Source organism: Mobula birostris, chromosome X (genome assembly GCF_030028105.1).
Source record: "Mobula birostris isolate sMobBir1 chromosome X, sMobBir1.hap1, whole genome shotgun sequence".
NCBI lineage: Eukaryota > Metazoa > Chordata > Chondrichthyes > Myliobatiformes > Myliobatidae > Mobula > Mobula birostris.
Genome location: NC_092402.1, coordinates 43,892,140 through 43,915,913, shown reverse-complemented (window position 1 = coordinate 43,915,913; position 23,774 = coordinate 43,892,140). Strand labels below are relative to the sequence as shown.

The 23,774-nt window shown below is 43.1% G+C and overlaps 1 protein-coding gene across 1 annotated transcript in view; it reads left to right on the top strand.

Moving 5' to 3' along the window:
- Positions 1-3,851: 3,851 nt before the first annotated feature.
- Positions 3,852-23,774, top strand: part of LOC140191729 (uncharacterized) — a 106,164-nt gene continuing 86,241 nt past the window's right edge. The window contains exon 1 of the mRNA XM_072249422.1: positions 3,852-4,479. Within this exon, the coding sequence (XP_072105523.1) occupies positions 3,861-4,479 (619 nt within the window). The 5' untranslated portion in view covers positions 3,852-3,860. The remainder of the gene's footprint in view (positions 4,480-23,774) is intronic.

Genomic DNA, 23,774 nt, shown 5'->3' with positions numbered 1-23,774 from the left:
ACGCAACTCCCTTGTCTATTCGTCCCCCCCATCCCTCCCCACTGATCTCCCTCCTGGCACTAATCCTTGTAAGCGGAACAAGTGCTACACATGCCCTTATACTTCCTCCCTCACCACCATTCAGGGCCCCAAACAGTCCTTCCAGGTGAGGCAACACTTCACCTGTGAGTCGGCTGGGGTGATATACTGCGTCCGGTGCTCCCGATGTGGCCTTTTATATATTGGCGAGACCTGACGCAGACTGGGAGACCGCTTTGCTGAACATCTACGCTCTGTCCGCCAGAGAAAGCAGGATCTCCTAGTGGCCACACATTTTAATTCCACATCCCATGCCCATTCTGACATGTCTATCCACGGCCTCCTCTACTGTAAAGATGAAGCCACACTCAGGTTGGAGGAACAACACCTTATATTCCGTCTGGGTAGCCTCCAACCTGATGGCATGAACATCGACTTCTCAAACTTCCGCTAATGCCCCACCTCCCCCTCGTACCCCATCTGTTACTTATTTTTATACACACATTCTTTCTCTCACTCTCCTTTTTCTCCCTCTGTCCCTCTGAATATACCCCTTGCCCATCCTCTGGGTTCTCCCCCCCTTGTCTTTCTTCCCGGACCTCCTGTCCCATGATCCTCTCGTATCCCCTTTTGCCAATCACCTGTCCAGCTCTTGGCTCTATCCCTCCCTCTCCTGTCTTCTCCTATCATTTTGGATCTCCCCCCTCCCCTCCAACTTTCAAATCCCTTACTCACTCTTCCTTCAGTTAGTCCTGACGAAGGGTCTCGGCCTGAAACGTCGACTGCACCTCTTCCTAGAGATGCTGCCTGGCCTGCTGCGTTCACCAGCAACTTTGATGTGTGTTGCTTGAATTTCCAGCATCTGCAGATTTCCTGTTGTTTGGTTCATAATCTCCTTCCTTTTGCCTTCCTCCCTTCTTAAAGAGTGGAGTGACATTTGCAATCGACCAGTCCTCCTGGACCATGCCAGATTCAAGTGATTCTTGAAAGGTCATGACCAAAGCATCTGTTATCTCTTCAGCAACCTCCCTCAGGACCCTGGGATGTAGTCCGTCTGGTCCAGGTGACTTATCCACATCAAGACCTTTGAGTTTGACTAGCACTTTTTCCTTTGTAATAGCAATGGCACTCACTCCTGCTCCCTGACACTCATGGGCCTCTGGCACACTGCTAGTGTCTTCCACAGTGAAGACAGATGCAAAGTACTCAATAAATTCATCTGCCATTTCTTTGTCCCCTCCCCATTACTACCTCACCAGCATCATTTTCCAGTGGTCCAATATCAACCCTCACCTCCCTTTTACTCTTTATGTAACTGAAAAAAAAAACTTTTGGTATCCTGCTTTATATTATTGGCTGGTGTGTCCTCATATTGCATCCTTTCCCTTCTTATAGCTTTTTTAGTTGCCTTGTGTTGGATTTTAAAAGCTTCCCAATCATCCAACTTCCCACTCACTTTTGCTACCTTCTCTGCCCTTTCCTTGGCTTTTATACAGTCCTTAATTTCCTTTGTCAGCCACGATTGCCTACCCCTGCCTTTTGAGAACTTCTTCCTCTGTGGGACATACCTATCTTGTGCCTTGTGAACTACTCCCAGAAACTTCAGCCATCTCTGCTCCGCTGTCGTCCCCGCCAGTATCCTCCTCCAATCCACCTGGGCAAGCTCCTCTCTCATGCCTCTATAATCCTCTTTATTCCATTGTGAGTTAGGCTTCTCCCTCTCAAACTGCAGTATGAATTCAATCATATATCGATCACTGCCTTCTAAGGGTTCATTTACATTAAGTTCCCTAATAATATCCGGGTTATTACACAACTCCCAATCTAAGATAGCCTTTCCCAGAGTAGACTCAAGCACAAGCTGCTCTAAAAATCCATCTCGTAGCACTCAAGGAATTCCCTCTCTTGCAATCTGACACCAACCTGTTTTTCCCAATCCCTTTGCATTTTGAAATCCCCCATTGCAATTGTCTCATTACCTTTCTTACATGCCTTTTCCAGCTCCCTTTTGCAATCTCAACCCCACATCTTGGCTACTACTATGATTCCCATAATGATTTTTCTACCCTTGCAGTTTCTTAACTCCACCCACAAAGGTTCAACATTCTGTGACCCTATGTCACCTCTTTCTAAAGATGTAATTCCATCTCTTACCAACAGAGCCACACCACTGCCTAAGCCTTCCTGCCTGTCCTTTTGATACAAAGTATATCCTTTGATGTTAAGCTCCCAGCTATGGCCTTCTTTCAGCCACAACTCAGTGATGCTCACAACGTCATATCGACCAATCTCTAATTGCGCCATGAATTCATCCACCTTGTTCTGAATGCCACACACATTTAAATACAGCACCCTCAGTCCTGCATTCTTTGCCCTTTTGAATTTTGCCTCTGTGGTACAATTTAACTCTTTGCTCTTTCTGCATTTATACACAATCATTTTCTTGTCCTTATTTATGTTCATGTTACACCCATCATCTACTTGTAAACCAGCTGGTTCATCCTCAGCTCTATCATACTGGTTTCCACCCCCACCCATATTAATTTAAACCACTCCCAATGGTAAGCCTGCCCACAAGAATATTGGTCCTCCTCAGATTTAAATGCAACCCATCCCTTTTGTACAGGTCCCACCTTCCCCAGAAGAGGTCCCAATTATCCAGAAATCTGAATCATATGGGACACCATGGCAGCGTAGTGGTTAGTGCGACGAGCTCGGGGCATCGGAGTTCAGAGTTCAGTTCCGGAGCCAGCTGTAAGGAGTTTGTATGCTCTCCTTGTGACCGCACGGGTTTCCCTCGGGTGCTCCGATTTCCTCCCACAGTCCAAAGATGTACCAATTAGTAGGCTAATTGGTCATTGTAATTTGTTCTGTGATTAGGCTGAGGTTGAATAGGTGGGTTGATGGACGGCGTGGCTCATTGGGCTGGAAGGGCCCGTTCTGCACTGTATCTCTAAAATACCCTAAATAAATAAAAATATTCTCAAATTCCTTAACCATACTTTCTCCATTCTTGGAGTAACATGAGTTGTGTTCTTTGCTGAATAATCAGTGGAGTGTTTAGGTCTTCAACAGATCATGGTCTGATGATGGTTGAAAAATTGGAGAGAGGGCACAATAATTCAGAAGTAATAGTGGCTGTGTTTGAATTTTTAAAGAGTCAGGCAGTGGGAGATTTATGGATAAGTTGAATGTGCACTGCTCTATACTAAACCGAATTGACGTAGAGTGCTGTTGAAACAGTTCTCCTTCAATGAGAGGACCTTATGCTTATTGCCTCGACCCCTTCTAATATTTACATAATATTACACAGCCTTTAGTATTGAGTCACAAAGAACAACTTCACCCACAGAGGTTCTTACCAAGAAGCAGAGTTGAAGAGGTCAATGATTTTACGTTTGTACTTTTGATGATTCCTGTAAGTGCAAGTGGTCAATAAACAAACCCTTTGAACCACATGGCACTGATGGACACCGCATCCAACCAGAAAACCTAAATTGCAATGATGCATTTTTCTGCTTGTCACGACCAATTGAAACTCAAGCCCAGACCGTCCATGATTTCTGTCATTGGTGCAAGTGAATAACAGCTAATCTGTTTATGGGCACAGAACAGGGTGGGTCGAAACATTTAGTTTTCAGGTACCAAAGGTTAATCTGTTCAGTGAAGGCTAAATTAACTCAGGCTGAATTAAGACTGACAGATCAGAAGCCTCAAAGGATCTCTCTTGGTCTTCCTTTCACCCTGTAAATAATGGATACTATTGTATGGATGTGAACCAGGATTATTTTGTAGTCTGAAGCAATATTTTCTATCTCTGAATCATTGTTTGTAATTTAAAAATGGCTTTAAGATTCTCAAAGTCATTGAGCTTTCTTGTGCTGTGTGCTTTGCTGGCTCCTGTAAGCTCCCAGTGGTGGAAAATATTTCTGAATAATACACCAAAAAAACCTACAACAGTTCATCCCCAAAATACCAAAATGCCTCTCCCCACAGAAACTGCAGCAATGCAATCTACGATGGCCGAAATAAATCAACATCCAGAAACTGCAGCAATGAAAGCTGCTGAGGCTGTGACAACTCAAGCCCCAAAAGCTGCAAAAATCCTGCCCTCAGAGATGGCAACGGTGCACCCCATCAAGGCTGAAGCAAGTCAAGCTGGACAAACTGCAACAGTACAACCCACCGAAACTGCTGTCAGTCAGCCTACAGAAATTGCAGCAATGCAACCCACTGAACCCAAAGAAACTCAATCCGGAGCAGTTACAACAATGCAACCTCCAGTAACTCCAGCAATGCAACCCACAGGAGTGGATGCAACTTTGGGACAAGCTGGTAGAGCTTCTAAATCCTCTGCACCTTCAACCAGCTCTGTGACCAAAAGCTACCAGTATGTCCCTGGGACCACCATTGGAAAAGGCATAACTCCAGCACCAGAAGATAAAGCACCAACTGCCCCAGGTCAGTGTTATCACTCAGATCACTCTCTCCCTCTTGTTGCTCCTGTAGTGGACTTCTCCTCATGCCATGTTGTTTCATTGTCATTAAACTGAACCAGAAATCAAAGTTTTCTTGGGACATTGCAGCACCGAGAATAGGGTCTGTTGTGAAATTATTTTAGATAGGTGTTAACCTATTATTCTCTTCTCTGTGCCTTGTTTGCCAGCTGGTAAGTCATATCCTGCATTCCCCTCCTCATCACCACTGAATCTCACCTCCTTTGCAATCTTCTTCTTGCATCCTTTCTTTGGAGAACTCTCACTATAGGATGGAACGTGTGCTTCTCTTCTTTGCTTACTGGCTTTAATCTTTCTCCCCTTCAACCTAGATGAGGGAAAAGGGTTTTAATCCAGAATGGGGTAGAAGTCTGGACCTTGCAACCTGGAGGGAAATTGGAGACAGAAACCCTCACTAGTATGAAGATGAGTGTTTGAAGGGTCCTGACTGAAGGAGCTATAGTCAAGGTGCTGGAAATTGGGATTATGTGAGAGAGTACTTCTCTGCATACTGTACAATGGGCCGGATAACTTCCTTCTGTATTGTGAATTTTCCATGACGTGTCTGATTCTAACACTGTTGCAGCTGTATAGGAGTAGGAGCTCAGCTCAGACAAAACTGTGCATCCGTTACAGGCTGTTCCCAGGTAACAAACAGATTTCGTTCATCCAGATATTCATTGGTTGATTTTATCTATAAGTTAGAAAGTACTCAAAAATCAATTGATATGGTAACCACACCTACATAGAAAGGCAGAAAAAGCACACAGGACTGATGAGAAAGAACAATTACTAAAAAGAGAGAGAGACAAAGAGGGAAGAGAGAGAGAGAACAAGGGAAGAGAGAGTGAACAAGGGAAGAGAGAGAGAAAGAGGGAGGAGAGAGAGGGAAGAGAGGGAAAGAGAGAGGTGGGGATGAGAGAGTAGATAGATAGATAGATCGATCGATTGATCCTGGGAGATATGGTTGAAATAGATGAAGAGTGAGCTGTTTACTGGAAGTGAAAATCTTCCACTAAGGCTTCCAATCCTGCTATATTCTACCAGCACCAGCACAGAGTTGGTCCTGTTCCGGCCAGGTTATGGAAATGATAAATTAACTTCAGGCTTTATGAACCTGCACTCAAGTCTTAATCTACAGAAAGTTTACATGGCACATAACAACATTTAATACCACAAATGTTCTAAAACCTTCACAGGCGTCTCATCAAAAAATGATGAGTGCACAAGGAAGCATCAGTGCAGATGATCAACAAGGTTTTTATTGAAAGAGGAAAGATTTGGGAAGGAAATTTCAGAGCTTGTGGATGCATACCTTGAGGACCTCATACACTAGTAAACCTCTTCAAACCTTCTCTGGTGTTAAGTTCTTGTTGCAAGGATCAACTCCTTTGCCTGTGACTTCAACCATCAAAAAGAGCAAATGCCAAGGGAGACCCCCTTGAAATTCTCATGCATGTCACATGCCATCCTGACTCAAGGGTGTGGTAACGTCCTTTCATCAGCATGGCACCCATATCCTGAACTTCTTTTGTAATGCTGTTGTGCGAGCACCTTCTCTGCAAGGTTTGCAGAGGTTCAGGAAGACAGTCAACCAGTATCAGAAGTTACTCCGATAACATCCAAATGCCTGAGTTGCTTGGACTGTGAATTCAAATCCCATCACAATGACCTAAATTTAATTCAAGTAATTAAATAAATGTGTACTATCATGATAGCATTGGTATTGATGACCACAAAATAATCAGGTTGTTGGAAAAACACATCAGGTTTCTTCGGGGAAGATACACGGGATGTTTGCCTTCATTGCAACCATTGTTGGTAGAATCTCAGGTGGTGACGAGAGGGCGTACAGGACCGAGATATGCCAACTAGTGGAGTGGTGCCGCAGCAACAAGCTGGCACCCAACGTCAGTAAGATGAAAGAGCTGATTGTGGACTTCAAGAAGGGTAAGACGAAGGAACACATACCAATCCTCATAGAGGGATCAGAAGTGGAGAGAGTGAGCAGCTTCAAGTTCCTGTGTGTCAAGATCTCTGAGGATCTAACCTGGTCCTAACATATTGAGAGCATTCTGACAGGCTGCATCACTGTCTGGTATGGAGGGGCTACTGCACAGGACTGAAAGAAGCTGCAGAGGGTTGTAAATCTAGTCAGCTCCATCTTGGGTACTAGTCTACAAAGTACCCAGGACATCTTTAGGGAGCAGTGTCCATTATTAAGGACCTCCAGCACCCAGGACATGCCCTTTTCTCACTGTTACCATCAGGTAGGAGGTACAGAAGCCTGAAGGCACACACTCAGTGATTCAGGAACAGCTTCTTCCCCTCTGCCGTCCGATTCCTAATGGACATTGAACCCTTTGTCACTACCTCATGTTTTTAATATACAGTATTTTTGTTTTTTGCATGTTTAAAAAAATCTATTAAATATATGTACACTGTAATTGATTTACTTGTTTATTTATTGTTATTATTATTTTTATTTTATTTATTTTTTTATTTCTTCTAGATTATGTACGGCATTGAACTGCTGCTGCTAAGTTAACAAATTTCACGTCACATGCCGGTGATAATAAACCTGATTCTGACTCTGATTCATTGGCTGCACCATGAATATAGGTTAGGTCACAGCTGGTGTATCATTTGCAGTTCTGCTTGCCACAGTATTCGAAGGATGTGATTGTGCTGGAGAGGGTGCAAAGGACGTTCACCTCAATGTGGTCTGGATTCGAGTGTTTCAGTTTTAGGGAGAGGCTAAGTTTGTTTGCCTTGAAGAGGAGGAGACTGAGGGGTGACCCGATAAAATATGTAAAATTGTAAAGGGCATGGATTGTATGAATAGTAAAATCCATTTTACCAGTGAGAAGTGTAGAGTCCGTGGAAGGGAGGGTGGTTTCCATGATGTGCTGAGCTACGTTCACAACTCTCTGCAGATTCTTGCATTCGGGGGCAGAGCAGTTGCCATGATGCAACCAGTCAGGATACTTTCAACAGTACATGTGTCAAAGTTTGATAGAGTTTTCAGTGACAAGCTGAATCTCATCAGCTGCTCTTTGCAAAAGACTGTTTTAAACTTCTACCATCCAACCATAATCACACAGTATAGGAAAGACAAAGCTTGTTTACGTTTTAGCTGTGAAACATTCATCAGATCTGACATGATCTAATTGGAGAAATCACAGTCTGTAGAACACATTTATAGAACTCGGTTCCAGTACAAACAGCTGGTAAAGTGAGCAGAGCTCGAGTGCTTCATTCAAACTGGCCAAGTAACCTTTGACATTGCAATGAGAATCAGTTCAGAAAGGAGTCAGTCTCCATCTGATTGTAATTTTTGGAGGTTTGTCACATACCAGAAAAGTAGAATGAATAATTGCTCACCTATAAGACAATAGTAATATTTGAAGTAATTCTTAATATATAACCTTTGGAAAAAAAGATGAATTTAAATGGCAACATATTATTGAAACATAAATGAGCAGCTTTTGATACCTGTTCTTGAAAATGTTTTGTTTTATATTTATGTCATTCATTGTTTAGAGAGTGAGAGAGAGAGAAGTAAAGGGAGTGGAAATGGAATAGGATTGACCATGGCCTTACTTTCTCTGTAACTGCACATTGGCAACAACCGTGTGAACAGATAAACAAATGCAGTGTTGTTGGGAGTCAGCCAGACAGTCATCCTTGACAAGCTATCAGGGCTTGAGGATAGGTGATAACGAAATGCTCATGAGGCCAAGTTGTGCTTCAGAGACTTCAGAGCACAGTCCTACTTGGGAGCCTCACCAGAAGAGCGGTGTAATGAATACACTGACACCCTGCTACCTGCGCAACCATTAGCAAGTTTACATAAAAAGAAGTCATTTTAGTTTCCAATCCTCTCCTGTGGGACCATTGACCCCGTGATGCATTCCTCCTTCTTCGGTCCCAGGGGTTTCATGCTGCTTTGCGGCCTCTTCCAACCTGCAAGATCGTGGTGGTGGAACTCACTCGATGATGTCACCTCCTCCGCCACTCAAACAACTGATGAACCCACAGTGACAGAAGACTCTTGGGTCACCAGGCTGGATGGTGTGGAGTTAGTTCCTACCTCTGAGAACACAGTTGGAATTGTCAATGTGCAAGGTACTGAGATTTCATCATCCCTTTAATTGAAATCATGCACCAAGAATCATTTGTAAACAATGCAGTAGATACTTACCTATTGGGAAGTTTAGATTTTCAATGTTGCCCCAGTTGCTGAACAGTGTTGCTGATTTTCATTGCCTGGTATTATTACACAATATAATTAGTTGCACTGGACAAATGCACTTGACTTTTGAAGAGGTAAGAAAATAGGTAAAGAATGATAAAATAGACAATAATGAGATCTTTTTCTTCTAATGATCTCAGTCGTGGTACATAAGAAAAAGGTCTTTGTTTTGCTTGTTGATTTTGCCAACAATAAAATCAGTGAGGTACTTTTGCTAGTAATATGGTTGGAAAACCATGTGATAAGTCTTCTGACCCCATCGAAGTCCCAACCAGGACAACATTTCTTTTGGCTGGGTGGTTGGCCCCAAATCTACTTTATCTCTCGTAAAGGTGTGTTCATAAAGATGTCTTTAACGAGTTCTGGAAATGATTCTAACCATAAACAAAATTCAAGTCAGCTACATCCTCCCAAAGGGATCTAATCCCAAATAAATCTCACCATTATAGAAAGTTTCAACTGCAACTTTACAATTAGCAAACTGTTAATTCTAAAGTGTTGCGACATAACCGAACACTTTTTAACTTTGATTTTTAATTAGTAAACACCACTGACAAATTGTTCAAGCATTTAGTGTTTAATTGCTGGGTCTATAATTGTTCATCGTTCTATAGTCTGACTTCCTAGTTAACTAGTAAAGAAAATGGTTAAAGTCTTCTCTCATGAGGTTCTGTGGACCCTTAATTAAGTGCTAACTGGCCAAAACAAGGCAGTGCATGGAACCAAATTTACACGTCATTAATTCTGAGCAATAGACAGACATTTTTCCTTATGCTTTTAACAGCATTTCAGACTCTTTGATCCCAGCCAACATTTATCAGTCCAGACCACCAATGGATGAAAGTTAAAAATTGCAAAGCTAGGAGATCAAATAACATCAAAAGAATCCCTGAGGCAGAAAAAAAACCTGAAACATAAGCCTCAATATTTTTTTGAGACATAATTGACCTAAATGTCTGGAACAGATGTTGTGCATATTTTAATCTGCAGTTTACTCCCTCCTTTTCCTTCTCTGAAGTCCCCGAATCAATTGCTGTTCTTTCAAAAGGAGTTAAAGGTGAAACTCTACAGGTTAGCCTGGAATCTAATTGGCAGAGGATTGATCCCTGTGTTTCTGCAGGCTCTTAAGCACGTACCTGGATTCTTACAACATTTGTGTTTGCAATTAACTTGTGCGCAGTTGATTCGACAGACGAGTGAGTGATTAACAAGTTAACCTGTTCTGTGGCTAGAGAGGTCAGCCCTGGCTAGAGCACCTGGAGAAATCTGAACTTAGGTAAATGATTGGCATGGCAGGAGGCCCTTCAGATCATTGTCCATTAGCAGTCCAACTTCAAGTGCCGTGGGAAATTTTCATCCCTAATGTGATCCAACAGGGACATCTGGCTGTCCATTTCCCTTTATAGATACTACATGACCCACTGAGTTCCTCCATCACCTCTTGTGTTGCTCCAGATTCCAGCATCTGCAGTCTCTCGTGTCTCCAGTTGGTCCATCAAGTCCACACTGAATGAATAATAACTGACCATCTTTTCCCTGGGTCTTCCAGCTGATCAGCGACCCGTCCAACTCCTTACCCTAATGTGTAGAGGCTTTCTCCCTCCACCACCTCTTCAAGCACTGAGTTCTAGACCCTTGGCCCCCGTATCCTTCTCCCAATTCTGTTCTTTCTCTTTATCCAAACCTCTCAGTGAGTCCTAATGCAGGGTTTCGACCCAAAACATCGACAGTCCCTTTCCGCTCACGGATGCTGCTCGATTTTGCTGATTGTCTGTTGCTCTCAGTTTTATACTCCCCCTCTTTACCTTTTCTATTCCCAGAATCCTGTCAGTCTCATTCCTTATCTTCTCCAGGTTGTCAACATCTTCATTTATCTCCCCTGCAGTGAATCAGGTTTTAATATCACTGACATATGTCATTAAATTTGTTGTTTTGTGGCAGCAGTACTGTGCAATACATAAAAAAATACTTTAAGTTACAATAAGAAATATATTAAAAATGAATAGGTAGTGCAAAAAGAAGCATAATAGTATTCATAGGTTCATGGTCCATTCAGAAATCCGATGGTGAAGGGGAAGAAGCCTTTCCTAAAATGTTGAGTGTGTGTCTTCAGGCTCCTGTACCTCCTCCCTGATGGTAGTAATGAGATGCTGTGCATCTCACTTGCACTTTGATGACCAGAACTGTAAGCAAATCTCCCCTTACACTTAACCACAGCTATGGAGTCTGACTGGGCTATAGTTTCTGTTTAGCAGCTGGTATGTTGGTAAATTGATAAATTAGTTCATTATTGCTAAAGGTACTGAGGTACAGTGGAAAAACTTGTCTGGCACACAGTTCATACTGATCAATTCATTGCAACAGTGCATTGAGGTAAGCAATAACTGAGTGCAAAAGGGAGTGTTACAGCACAGAGAAAGTGCAGTGCAGGTGTTCAGTAAGGTGAAAGGTCACAAAGAAGTGGCTTTTGAGGTCAAGAGTCCATCTTATCAATAGTCTTACAACAGTGGATAGATGCTGTCGCTGACTCGTGGTCTGTGCTTTCAGGCTTTGGTATCCTCTGCCTGTAGGAAGGGGGCAAAGAAAGAATGACTGGGGTATGTGGGGGTCTTTGATGATTTTGGCTGGGGAGGTTGGTTTCTGAGATGTGCTGAGAAGTTACCGGAAGTTAGAGAATTCCATGTTACTACATACAAGTCAGGAATGGAAAGATTGAGCATGGTGGGACTGATGTTCTGAGCTGCATATATTTCAATGCAAGGAGTATTGTAGGAAAGGCAGATGAGTTTACAGCATGGATCAGCACATGGAATTATGACACTGTAGCCATTAGTGAGACTTGGTTGCAGGAGGATCAGCACTGGTAGCTCAATGTTTCAGAATTTCCATTGTTTTAGACGTGACAGAGTGGGAGGGATTAAAAGGGGAGGGGTGGTGTTACTAGTCAGGGAACATGTCACGGCAGTGCTCAGACAGGACAGACTGGAGAGCTTATCTACTGAGGCTGTATCGGTGGAACTGAGGAATAAGAAAGGGATGACCACGTTAACAGGATTATATTATAGACTGCCCAATAATCAGCAGGATTTAGATGGACAAATTTGTAGAAAGATCACAGACTGTTGTAAGAAACATACTATAAGGTTGTGATAGTAGGTGATTTTAACTTTCCACATATTGACTGGGTCTCCCATACTGTAAAAGGGCTGGGTGGATAGAGTTTGTCAAATGTGTTCAGGAAAGTTTCCTTAATTGGTACATATTACAATACTGGATCTCCTATTTGGGAAAGAGACAGGGCAAATGACAGAAGTGTGTGTATGGGAACACTTTGCATCTAATGATCATAATGCTATTAGTTGCTAGATAACTATGAGAAGGATAGGTCTAGTCCTCAGGATGAGATTCTAAATTGGAGGAAAGCCAATTTCAATGGCATCAGAAAGGATCTGGAATGGGTTGTTTTCTGGCAAAAGTGTACTTGGCAAGTGTGAGGCCTTCCGAAAAGACACATTGAGAGTGCAAAGTTTGTATCTTCCTGTCGGAATAAAAGGCAAGGATAACAGGCTTAAGGAGCCTTGGTTTTCAGGAGATATTGAGGAGGTACATGGCAGGTATAGGCAGGAAGATACAAATGAAGTACTTGAGGAGTATAAAAATGCAAGAGAACATTTAAAAAAGAAATCAGGAGAGATAAAAGAAGGCATGAGGTTATTCTAGCAAGCAAGGTGAAGAAGAATCCTAAGGGCTTCTACAGATATATTAAGAACAGAAGGACAGCAAGGGATAAAATTTGTTCTCTGAAAGATCAGAGTGGTAATCTATGCATGGAGCCAAAAGAGATAGGGGATATCTTAAGTTGATTTCTTGCATCTGTATTTACTCAGGAGACGGACACAGAGTCTATAGAAGTGAGGCAAAGCAACAGTGAGGTCAGGGACCTAATACAGATTACAGAGGAAGAGATGTCTCCGTCTTGAGGAAAATTAGAGTGGATAAATCCCCAGGGCCTGACAAGGTCTTCCCTGGACCCTGTGGGAGGCTAGTGCAGAAATTGCAGAGGCCCTAACAGAGATATCTAAAACATCCTTAGCCACGGGTGAAATGCCAGAGGACTGGAGATTAGCTAATGTTCTGATGTTTAAGAAGGGCTCTAAAAATAAACCAGAAAATTATTGGCCAGTGAGTCTGACACCAGTCGTAGGTAAGTTATTGGAAGGTATTCTAAGGGACAGGGTACATAAGTATTTGGATAGATAGGGACTGGTTAGAGGTAGTCAACATGGCTTTTGTGTGGTAGGTTGTGTCTAACCAATCTTATAGACTTTTTCGAGGAACTTACCAGGAAACTTGATGGAAGCAAGTCAGTGGACTTTGGCATGGCATTTGACAAGGTCCTGCATGGGTGGTTAGTCATGAAGGTTCAGTTGCTCGGCATTCAAGATGAGGTAGTAAATTGGACTGGACATTGGCTTTGTGGGAGAAGCCAGAGAGTGGTAGTAGATGGTTACCTCTCTGACTGGAGCCTGTGGCTAGTGGAGAGCCCCAGGGATTGGTGCTGGGTCCATTGTTGTTTGTCATCTATATCAATGATCTGGATGATAATGTGTTTAACTAGATCAACAAATTTGTGGATAGCACCAAGGTTGGGGAGTACTGGACAGTAAGGAAGACTGTCAGAGCTTGCAGTGGGATCTGGACCAGCTAGAAAAACGGCAGATGGAATTTAATGCAGACAAGTGCAAAGTGTTGCACTTCAGTAGGACCAACCAGGGTAGGTCTCACACAGTGAACGGTCGGGCACTGAGGAGCGTGATAGAACAGAGGGATCTGGGAATACAGATCCATAATTCATTGAAAGTGGTGTCACAGGTAGACAGAGTCATAAAGAAAGCTTTTGGCACATTGGCCTTCATAAATCAATGTACTGAGTACAGGAGTTGGGATGTTATGTTAAAGTTGTAGAAGACACCAGTGAGGCCTAATTTGGTTGTGTGCTGCTTTGGTCATCTACCTACAGGAAAGAAGTCAATAAGATTGAAAGAATGCAGAAAAAATCTTCAAGGATGTTGCTAGAACTTGAGGATCTGAGTTAGAGGGAAAGTTTGAACAGTTTCAGACTTTATTCCCTGGAACGTAGAAGAATGAGGGGAGATTTGATAGAGGTATACAAAATTATGAGGGGTATAAATAGAATAAATGCAAGCAGGCTTTTTCCACTGAGGTTGGGTGAGACTAGAATTGAATTGACTTTATTACTTACATGGTGTAATTACTTACAGGTACAGCAGGCGGTGAAAAAGGCGAATGGTATGCTGGCATTTATAGCGAGAGGATTCGAGTACAGGAGCAGGGAGGTACTACTGCAGTTGTACAAGGCCTTGGTGAGACCACACCTGGAGTATTGTGTGCAGTTTTGGTCCCCTAATCTGAGGAAAGACATCCTTGCCATAGAGGGAGTACAAAGAAGGTTCACCAGATTGATTCCTGGGATGGCAGGACTTTCATATGAAGAAAGACTGGATGAACTGGGCTTGTACTTGTTGGAATTTAGAAGATTGAGGGGGGATCTGATTGAAACGTATAAGATCCTAAAGGGATTGGACAGGCTAGATGCAGGAAGATTGTTCCCGATGTTGGGGAAGTCCAGAACGAGGGGCCACAGTTTGAGGATAAAGGGGAAGCCTTTTAGGACCGAGATTAGGAAAAACTTCTTCACACAGAGAGTGGTGAATCTGTGGAATTCTCTGCCACAGGAAACAGTTGAGGCCAGTTCATTGGCTATATTTAAGAGGGAGTTAGATATGGCCCTTGTGGCTACGGGGGTCAGGGGGTATGGAGGGAAAGCTGGGGCGGAGTTCTGTGTTGGATGATCAGCCATGATCATAATAAATGGCAGTGCAGGCTCGAAGGGCCGAATGGCCTACTCCTTCACCTATTTTCTATGTTTCTATCCTTCATATGCATGAGGAGTAGAAATCCATAAGTTACGTCTCCGTCTAAATGTGCAATGTGCAATTATAGTAGTTTATCATAAATATTATGTACAACGGGATAGTCAATATAACATAGAAATACAGTTGTGTCACCATGAATTAATCAGTCTGAAGGCCTGGTGGAAGAAGCTGTCCCGGAGCCTGTTGGTCCTGGCTTTAGTGCTGTGGTACCATTTCCTGGATGGTAGCAGCTGGAACAGTTTGTGGTTGGGGTGACTCAGGTCCCAAATGATCCTTTGGGCCCTTTTTACACACCTGTCTTTGTAAATGTCCTGGATAGTGAGAAGTTCACATCTACAGATGCGCTGGGCTGTCCACACCACTCTCTGCAGAGTCCTGTACAGTTCCCATACCAGGCAGTGATCCAGCTAGTCAGGATGCTCTCAGACGTGCCCCTGCAGAAAGCTCTCAGGATATGGGAGCCCATACGAAACTTGTTCAACCATCTGAGGTGAAAGAGGCGCTGTTGTGCCTTTTTCACCACACAGTCAGTATGTACGGACCACGTGTGTACATAACTAGAGATCATGGGTGAAATGTTTAAGGAGAACATGAAGGGGAGCTTCTTCACGCAGAGGGCGGCCAGTGGAAGTGGTGGATGTGGGCTTGATTGCAATGTTTAAGAGAAATTTGGGTAGGTACATGGAGGGGAGGGGTATGGAGGGCTATGGTCCAGGTGCCGGTTGATGAGACTCGGCAGATTAATAGCTCAGCATGGACTAGATGGGCCGAAGGGCCTGTTTCTGAGCTGTAGTGTTCTATGATTTTATGTTCATGATGCCAAGTTGGAGACTACCCAGATGGAATATGAAGTGCTGTTCCTCTAATTTTCAAGGTATTTTCATACCAGGGAATCATTCAATGGTCTTATAACAGTGGAACAGAAACTGCTTTCAGGCTTTTGTATCTGCTGCTCAATAGGAGTGGGGAGAAGAGAGAACGTCTGGTGTGCGTGGAGTCTTTGATGATGCTGGCTGCTTTTTTGAGGCAGCGAGAAGTATAGACACAGTCTGTTGAGGGGAGACTAGTTTCTGTGATGTGCTGATCTGTGTCCACAATTCTCTGCAGTTTCTCACAGTCACTGTTAGAGCAATTGCTATACCGAGTTGTGATGCTCTGGATAGAATGCTTTCCACAGTACATCGATAAAATTTGAGAGGGTCAAAGGGAAAATGCCAAATTTCTTAGCCTCCTGAGGAACTAGAAGCATCGTTGAGCTTTTGTGGCATCGACATCAGGATGGGCTATTGGTGATGTTCATTCCTAGGAACTTGAGGCCTCTTAGTCCTTTCACCCTCAGCACTGCTGACGTAAACAGGGGTGTATTTCAACAGTGACTGTCTATAGCCTCCTGTACTGCCTGGTCACAGCAAAGCATTTCCTTTGGCTGTGACCTAACAGCGGAGGAGGTTGTGGACAGACATGTCAGTGTGGGACTGGGGAGTGGAATTAAAGCGATTGGCCGCCAGGACATCCTGGCTGGCACAGTGGACAGACCAAAGGTACTAGCTGATGTTTGCATCATAGAGTCTTTAACAACTGGAGAAACATTGTTTTGAGGCTTATTAAATGAAGCCATAGAGTTACATAATAAAGAAACAGGCCTTAAGGCTGATTTATACTTGTGCGTTAAATGTATGCTATAGGTATGGCGTAGCTGCAAACCCTACGCAGTATCTACGCTGAACCCTACGCCGAACCCTACGCCGTAGCCTAACGCGCACCTCTCCCAAAATGTAACTACGTGTCATGGCGACGCAGACCACAACAACTGTGATTGGTCTGCTTGGTAGCTTCGCATTTCCTTCTACGCTGCAATAGCTTCCCATTGGTCGACTGAAGGGCAGGGAAGGAACTCTGGCTGCAATGCTTTCCATAAAGCTTTACAGACCTCTGAAATTATGGAGGACCCTGTGCTTGACGCCAGTTTGTAGCTAGCTGCTACAGCCTGTTGACTTCCACCTGAAGCTAAAACTGGAATGGTGATTGCCGGTCTCTGAGTATACTGTGCGTACACTGATGCGAGATAAACGGTTGGTGACGGTGAACCAAATCATCAAATCTACCTGCCGACATCCGAAAATATTTGAAATGCATTTCCTCATCCATGTCTCTCAGTGGCCGGACAAGCACAGAAAATTTCAGTCGCCATTGTTTGAAGTTTGAGTTTCTTCGTGTTGAGTTTCAACACGAAGAAACTCACCACAGTGGCATAGAAACCCCACCGCCAACTAGCGTTTTGGCGGTGAATTGCAGCACAATGCAGACACACCAACGCACAAGTATAAATGCTCACAACAGCGTAGCCCACTTGCGTAGGCTACGGCGTAAACTAGCACGCACAAGTATATGTCAGCCTTTACCGTTCACCATGTCTCGATGTGCCACCAATCACACGCTTACAGCAAGCCTATACTAATCCCACTTTTTTAAACCTCTTTATTGATTGTGTGATCTTGGACATGGGTTTTGATTTCACACCTCTATTTTATATTCACTCCATTCCTCATTTCTTTCCTCAAACAAATCATGCGCCAAACAGTTATCAGTTTTGTCCCTTCATACATTTTGAAATCTTGAGTTAGTATTGTGATTCGCCTGTGCTATTTATTGTCAACTAACTTATTATCATCAATTTTCCCCTTGAATTTGTCTTGTGCTTGCAATTTATAGGCAGTGTTGTGCCTGAATAAAGCCCTGGCTGTGTTGCTGAAAAGTAATCTTTCTGAGTCTTCGTATGGAAAGTGTTAATTTCAATATCAAAGTCATTTGGACAGCAAAAGAAAAACGACTATGCATACTGGTTTTCAGATAAAGTCATTACATTTGAAGTATGTGTTACTACCTTTAAGTGCGATTTAGGAGCTGGCTGTCTTTAATGGAACTGAACATTTAAAGAACATAGATAACATTGGCTCCTCTGATGGGGTATTATCACCCCAGCACCACGTGGTGTGGAGATATTTGAACCACTTGTCTCTGACCTCAGCTGAGTTGGCAATGGAAGTCAATGATTTATAAATCAACCATACACCTACACTGTTAGGGAACCTGGGAGGAACATACACCAGAAGGTGTCAGATAAAAAAAAACAGTCATATGGTTAATTATATAAAGAATAACCACTAGAACAGACTGTCATGGAATTGAATGAAAAGTATAAAGAGCAGTGCAAGCCCCTTTTGTAAGAGTTAAAGTGAGAGTCAATGTGATCCAATAGAGTCCCTCATTTGAGGATGTTGAGAGCACTGGGGTAGAAGATTCTAATAACGTATTATTTTGGTTGACAATTACCTTCACAGTTATAATGTAACACAGTAAACTGTGTAATGAGGGTTTCAGACAGTCAGAAAGGCTCTTTAATGGGAGTGGATTTTAATACAGTAGTGATCACTCAAGTTGAGTATGATGTTCTCCGAAGGGGTTATTCCCTTAACGCAGGATGCCTGTCCATGACTTTGTTTAACATGGGGAGGGTGATGTACGGGCAGCCACCACACAGTGCTTGGCAGGCCCTGGAAGCACGGCGGCACTGGATAGAGGGGGCAGAGCATCCCCTTCTGGTATGAATCGATCACAAGAACCTCTCCTACATTCATGATGCCAAGAGACTCCACTCCCGTCAAGTCCGTTGGGCTCTCTTCTTCACCTGGATTAATTTCACCCCTCACCTAACGTCCGGGTAGCAAGAATACCAAGGCCGATGCTCTCTGCCACCAGTTTGGCATCTCTGAGGACAATGCCAATCCAGAGGCCATCCTTCCTCACTTGTGCAATGCTGCTCCAGTGACTTGGCCAATAGAAACTGAGGTGAGGGCTGCCCAACAGTCAGATCCCAGCCCAAGTGGGGGACATCCCAACCAACTGTTTGTTTCTGCTACCCTGAGTGTTGGCGTGGGGTCACTCTTCCCATCTGGTAGGTCATCCAGGGATTCAACAGACCTTGGAGTTTATAAAGAGACAATTTTGGTGGCTGTCATTATCCCAGGATGTCCATGACTTCATCTCTGTCTGTCTCACTTGTGCCCAGAACAAGATGTCATGTCACCTGCTGGTCTGCTTTGCCTGCTGCTGTGTTCCTCTGCCCTCCTCATTGAATTTCAGCACTGATTTGCCCCTGTCTAATGGAAACACTACCATTCTGGTAGCTGTGGACCGATTCTCCAAGGCTGTCCACTTCATTGCTCTCCCCAAGCTCCCGTTGGCTTGTGAGACTGCCACCCTCATGGTTCAGCATGTGTTCAGGCTGCACAGCTTCCCTCAGAACATAGTGTCTGATCATGGACAGCAGTCTTCATTTACACATTGGTTGTTTGTCAGTGTGTTTATAGTTTTTCAGAAATTATATTGTATTTCTTTTTTTTCCCCTGTAAATGCCTGCAAGAAAATGAATCTCAAGGTAGTATATGGTAATGTGCATATATTTTGATAATAAATTTACTTTGAACTTTGAAATCCAGAGTCTTTGTTTTTCTCTCTCTTTGGTCTAGCTTTCTGAGAGCAAGTGTCTGATCTCTTTCTGCTCAGTGGTGGTAAGGCTGCACCATCACCGCGTGGGAGCAACTCATCAGATCGCGGCTGTGAGCAAACCTGCTCATCACAAAAACAAACGCTGCCTTGAATTGTTTTGCAAGATGTGCAATCACTTAATTTTTTATAACAGAAGCAATGAGTATTCCCTGTGGAAACTATGGACACAAAATGTGATCCTTTTGTCTCACCTCGAGCTTTCTGTCTTTGTATCAGTACAGTACCAGGAATTGGTGGTGGGACCCTTGAAATTTGTGATATACATTAACAATTTTGATGTGAATAAAGGAAGTATGATTAGTAAGTCTGAAGACGCGACTAGTTGGGCCAAAGGGCCTGTTTCTCTGTTGTAGTGCTCTCTGACTCTATGATACAAACGCTGGTGGTATTGTTGATAGCAAGGGAGGTTGTATAAGGCTACAGCAAGATATAAATCCAATAGAACATTGGGCAGGGTATATTTAGATGGAATTTAATCCCTGATAAATGTGAGGTGATGCATCTTGGGAAGTTAGACAGGGATAGAACATAGCAGCAAAAGGAATGACAATAAACAAAGCGGCCAAGGGGATTCAAATGTGGCTACGGGGGTCAGGGGGTATGGAGGGAAGGCTGGGGCGGGGTTCTGAGTTGGATGATCAGCCATGATCATAATAAATGGCGGTGCAGGCTTGAAGGGCTGAATGGCCTACTCCTGCACCTATTTTCTATGTTTCTAAATCCATAGCTCCTTGAAACTGGCAACACGGGTCAACATTGTGGTGAATAATGTATATTGACATGGTTGCCTGCAAAGATTGGGCCGTTATGTTACAACTTTACAAAATATTGGTTAGACTGTATTTGGAGCACTGTATACAGTTGTGGTTGCCACGCTACAAAAGGATGTGGTTGTGCTGGACAGATTCACACAATGATGATTGGATTAGAAGTTAAGTTATAGGGAGAGATTGGGTAGACTGGACTTGCTTTCCATGGAGTATATGAAGTTGAGTGGTGGCCTGATAGAGGTATACAGTATCAAATTATGGGGACATAGATGGGGTAGATAGTCAGAAATCTTTTTCAATAATAGGGGTATCAATAACAAGATCAGGTTTTAGGTGAAAGAAATTTAAAAGAGGATTTGAGAGGAAAGTTCTTTTACACAGAGTGTTTGATATTTGGAATTTGCAGAGAAAGTGGTGGATTCACAATGTTTCAGAAACATTTCGGCAGACTCTTGAATCGAAAAGACATGGAGAGATACTGACTTAATGTGGGCAAACAGAATTTGTACAGGTGGGCAACAAGGTCATCGTGGATGTTATCGGCTGAGTAGTCTGTTTCTGTGCTGTACAATTCTGAACCTGCACTTTTCTTTACAGTCTGATATCTTCCTTGCTCATATCCAAGGACATGTGCAAGGTTTATTAATTTTTCAATGGAAGGTCACAAAGACAAACCAAAGCAAACATTAGATCACACTTGCTGAAGTAAGAACACACACAGCCAAAAGCCACCAACAATTTTAGTGGCCCTTTCACACTGAGTAGGATTTTCAAGACAGAAGCAAATGTAACCAAAGAGAGAGCAGAGGACAGTTCTTACAATCTAACAATAAATGCCAAGGACAAGAGATAGAGAAACATATACATTGATTATCTCTAAAACCTGCTGCGGAATTTGTTGGAACAGCTGGTTAATTCCACTCGAGGGAGAAAGAAGCCATTGGATTATTAAGCTAGGTCTCATGGGAAATGCATAAAAATGAACTTGCTTAGGATATTAGTTGTGCAGTGAGAAGTATTCATTGGTTCATAGAAACATACTGTACAGCTCATGAATGGGCCATTCGGTCCATCTCATTTTGCTAGCCATGGTGCCTAATGACACTAATCTTATTTGCCCACAGAAAATTTGCAGCCCTCTTCGCCTTTCCTGTCCAAGTACCTGAGCAAATGCTTTTTAAAAGTTAACTGCCTCTGGCAACTTGTTCCAGATATACTCATCACCCTCTGTGTAGAAAAACGTACCTCTCAATTCACCTTTAAATTTCTCCCCTCTCACCTTAAAACTGTATCCTCTAGTTCTAGACTCACCTTAAAACTGTGTCCTCTAGTTTTAGACTTTTTACCCTAATTTGAAAAACCTTGATGGGGTCACTCTAGAGGCTCCTGGGTTCCAGTGAGAATAAGTCAAGCATAGCCAATCTCTCCTTTTAACTACTGCCCTCCTTTCCAGACAACGTCCTGGTGAGTCTCTTCTGCACTCTCTCCATTGCTACCAGATCCTCCCTAGAGTGTGGCAACCAGAACTGTACACTATACTGCAAGCGGGTCTAACAAAAGTTTGGTACAACTGCAACATGCCATCCAAATCTCAATGCTTCAACACAGTCGACAAAATTTCATACTTCACTCGTGACTCCATTATCTGGAAGTTTTTAAGTCACTTAGGCTTTCATAGGCAATGTTACGTTGAAGTTGTATAAGATGTTGGTGAGGCCTAATTTGGAGTATTGTGAACAATTCTGGTCACCTTCCTACAGGAACGATGCCAACAAGATTGAAGGAGTATAGAGAAATTTTACAAGGATGTTGCCAGGACTTGAAGACCTGAGTTACAGGGGAAGGTTAAATAGGTTAGGATTTATTCCCTGGAGCATGGGAAAATGAAGGGGAGATTCGACAGAGGTATACAAAATTATGAGGGTAAATGCAAGCATGCTTTTTTCCACTGAGGCTGGGTGAGACTGAGAACTAAAGGGCGAAAGGTGAAATGTTTAAGGGGAACGTGGGGGGTAACTTAGAGGATGGTGAGAGTGTGGAACGAGCTGCTAGTGGAAGTGGTGGTTATGTGTTTGATTTCAACATTTAAGAGAAGTTTGGACAAGTACATGGGTGGGAGTGATATGGAGGGTTCTGGTCCAGGTGCGGGTCAATGGGACCAGTCAGAATAATAGTTTGGCATGGACTAGGTGGGCTGAAGGGCCTGTTTCTGTGCTGTAGTGTTCTATGACTCTATCACTTCTGGATGCATTTTTCAGGGGATGATCAGTTGCATTCAAACATTCTATAGTGCTTCATTTGATTGCAATAACCTAGCCATACGAGCAAGACAGAAGCATGTGTGTGGCATAATTGGCAGTGCAGCTGCCTCGCTCTCTCAGTGAATTGGGTTAATTCCTGACATCTGCTGCTGTCTGTGTTGAGTTTGCACAATCTCCTTGTGACCATGTGGGTTTCCCCAGCTGCTTCAATTTCCTCTCGCATTCCTAAGATTTGCTGTTTGGTCAGTTAACTGGTTATATTCAATCACCTCTTGCACAGGTGGGTAGCAGGATAATCTATGTTGACTTGATGGGCATGTGTGAGTGGAAAGACGACAGGGAAATAAATGAGGGGATGGGATTGAGGGGATTGTTCATTGACATGGGCTAGATGTCTTAAGAAAGATGAGGAGAAGAGTGAACGTAGAACATAAACCAATACTGTATAGCACAGGAAGGGGGCCTTTTGGCCCATTATAAGACCATAACATCATAAGGTATAGAAGCAGAATTAAGCCATTTGGTCCATCGACTCTGCTTCTCCAATTCATCATGGCTGATCCATTTTCCCTCTCAGCCCCAATCTCCTGCTTTCTCCCTGTATTCCTTCATGCCCTGACTAGTCACGAATCTATCAACCTCTGCCTCAAATATACCCAATGACTTGGCCTCCACAGCCATCCGAGGCAACAAATTCCACAGAGTCACCACTCTCTGGCTAAAGAAATTCCTCCTCATCACCAGTCTAGATGGATGCCCTCTATTCTGAGGCTGTGTCCTCTGGTCTTAGACTCCCGCACCATAGGAAACATCCTCTTCACATTCACTCTATCGAGCCCTTTCAACATTCAATAGATTTCACTATTCTTCTGAATTCCAGTGAGTACAGGCCCAGAGCCATTAAACGCTCCTCATACAACAAGCCATTCAATCCTGGAATCATTTTCATGAACCTCCTTTACCCGTCAGCACCAGAAGAGCCTTATCCAGTTTTGTACCTTCCCCCATTCACCTCCTCAACACCCAATTTTGAATACATAGTATGCATGGCACCTTTGACAATAAAAATAGTCAGTTTTATTATGTGTATTAATATTTTAAATCACATTTATTAAATCTTAGACTTTATTATCTATTGTGAGTATTTTATATTGTGTTTAACTGCATGTAGTGAGGTGTTGTGGATTTTAAGCTCTATGATGTTATCCTTACCACTGCACAAACAAAGTTCCTCACGGAAGATAAAGTGAATTTTGAATAACCAGGATTTTATAAAGCTGCAAAATGACTTCCCAATTTCTGAACTCAAAGGACTTAAATATTAGATTTTTTAGAAAAAAGGTTAGCTTTATTTGTCACACTTACATCGAAACATACAGTGAAATGTGTCATTTGCATCAAGGACAAATACAGTCTGAGGATTGCCGGCACCTGTCACCACGCTTCTG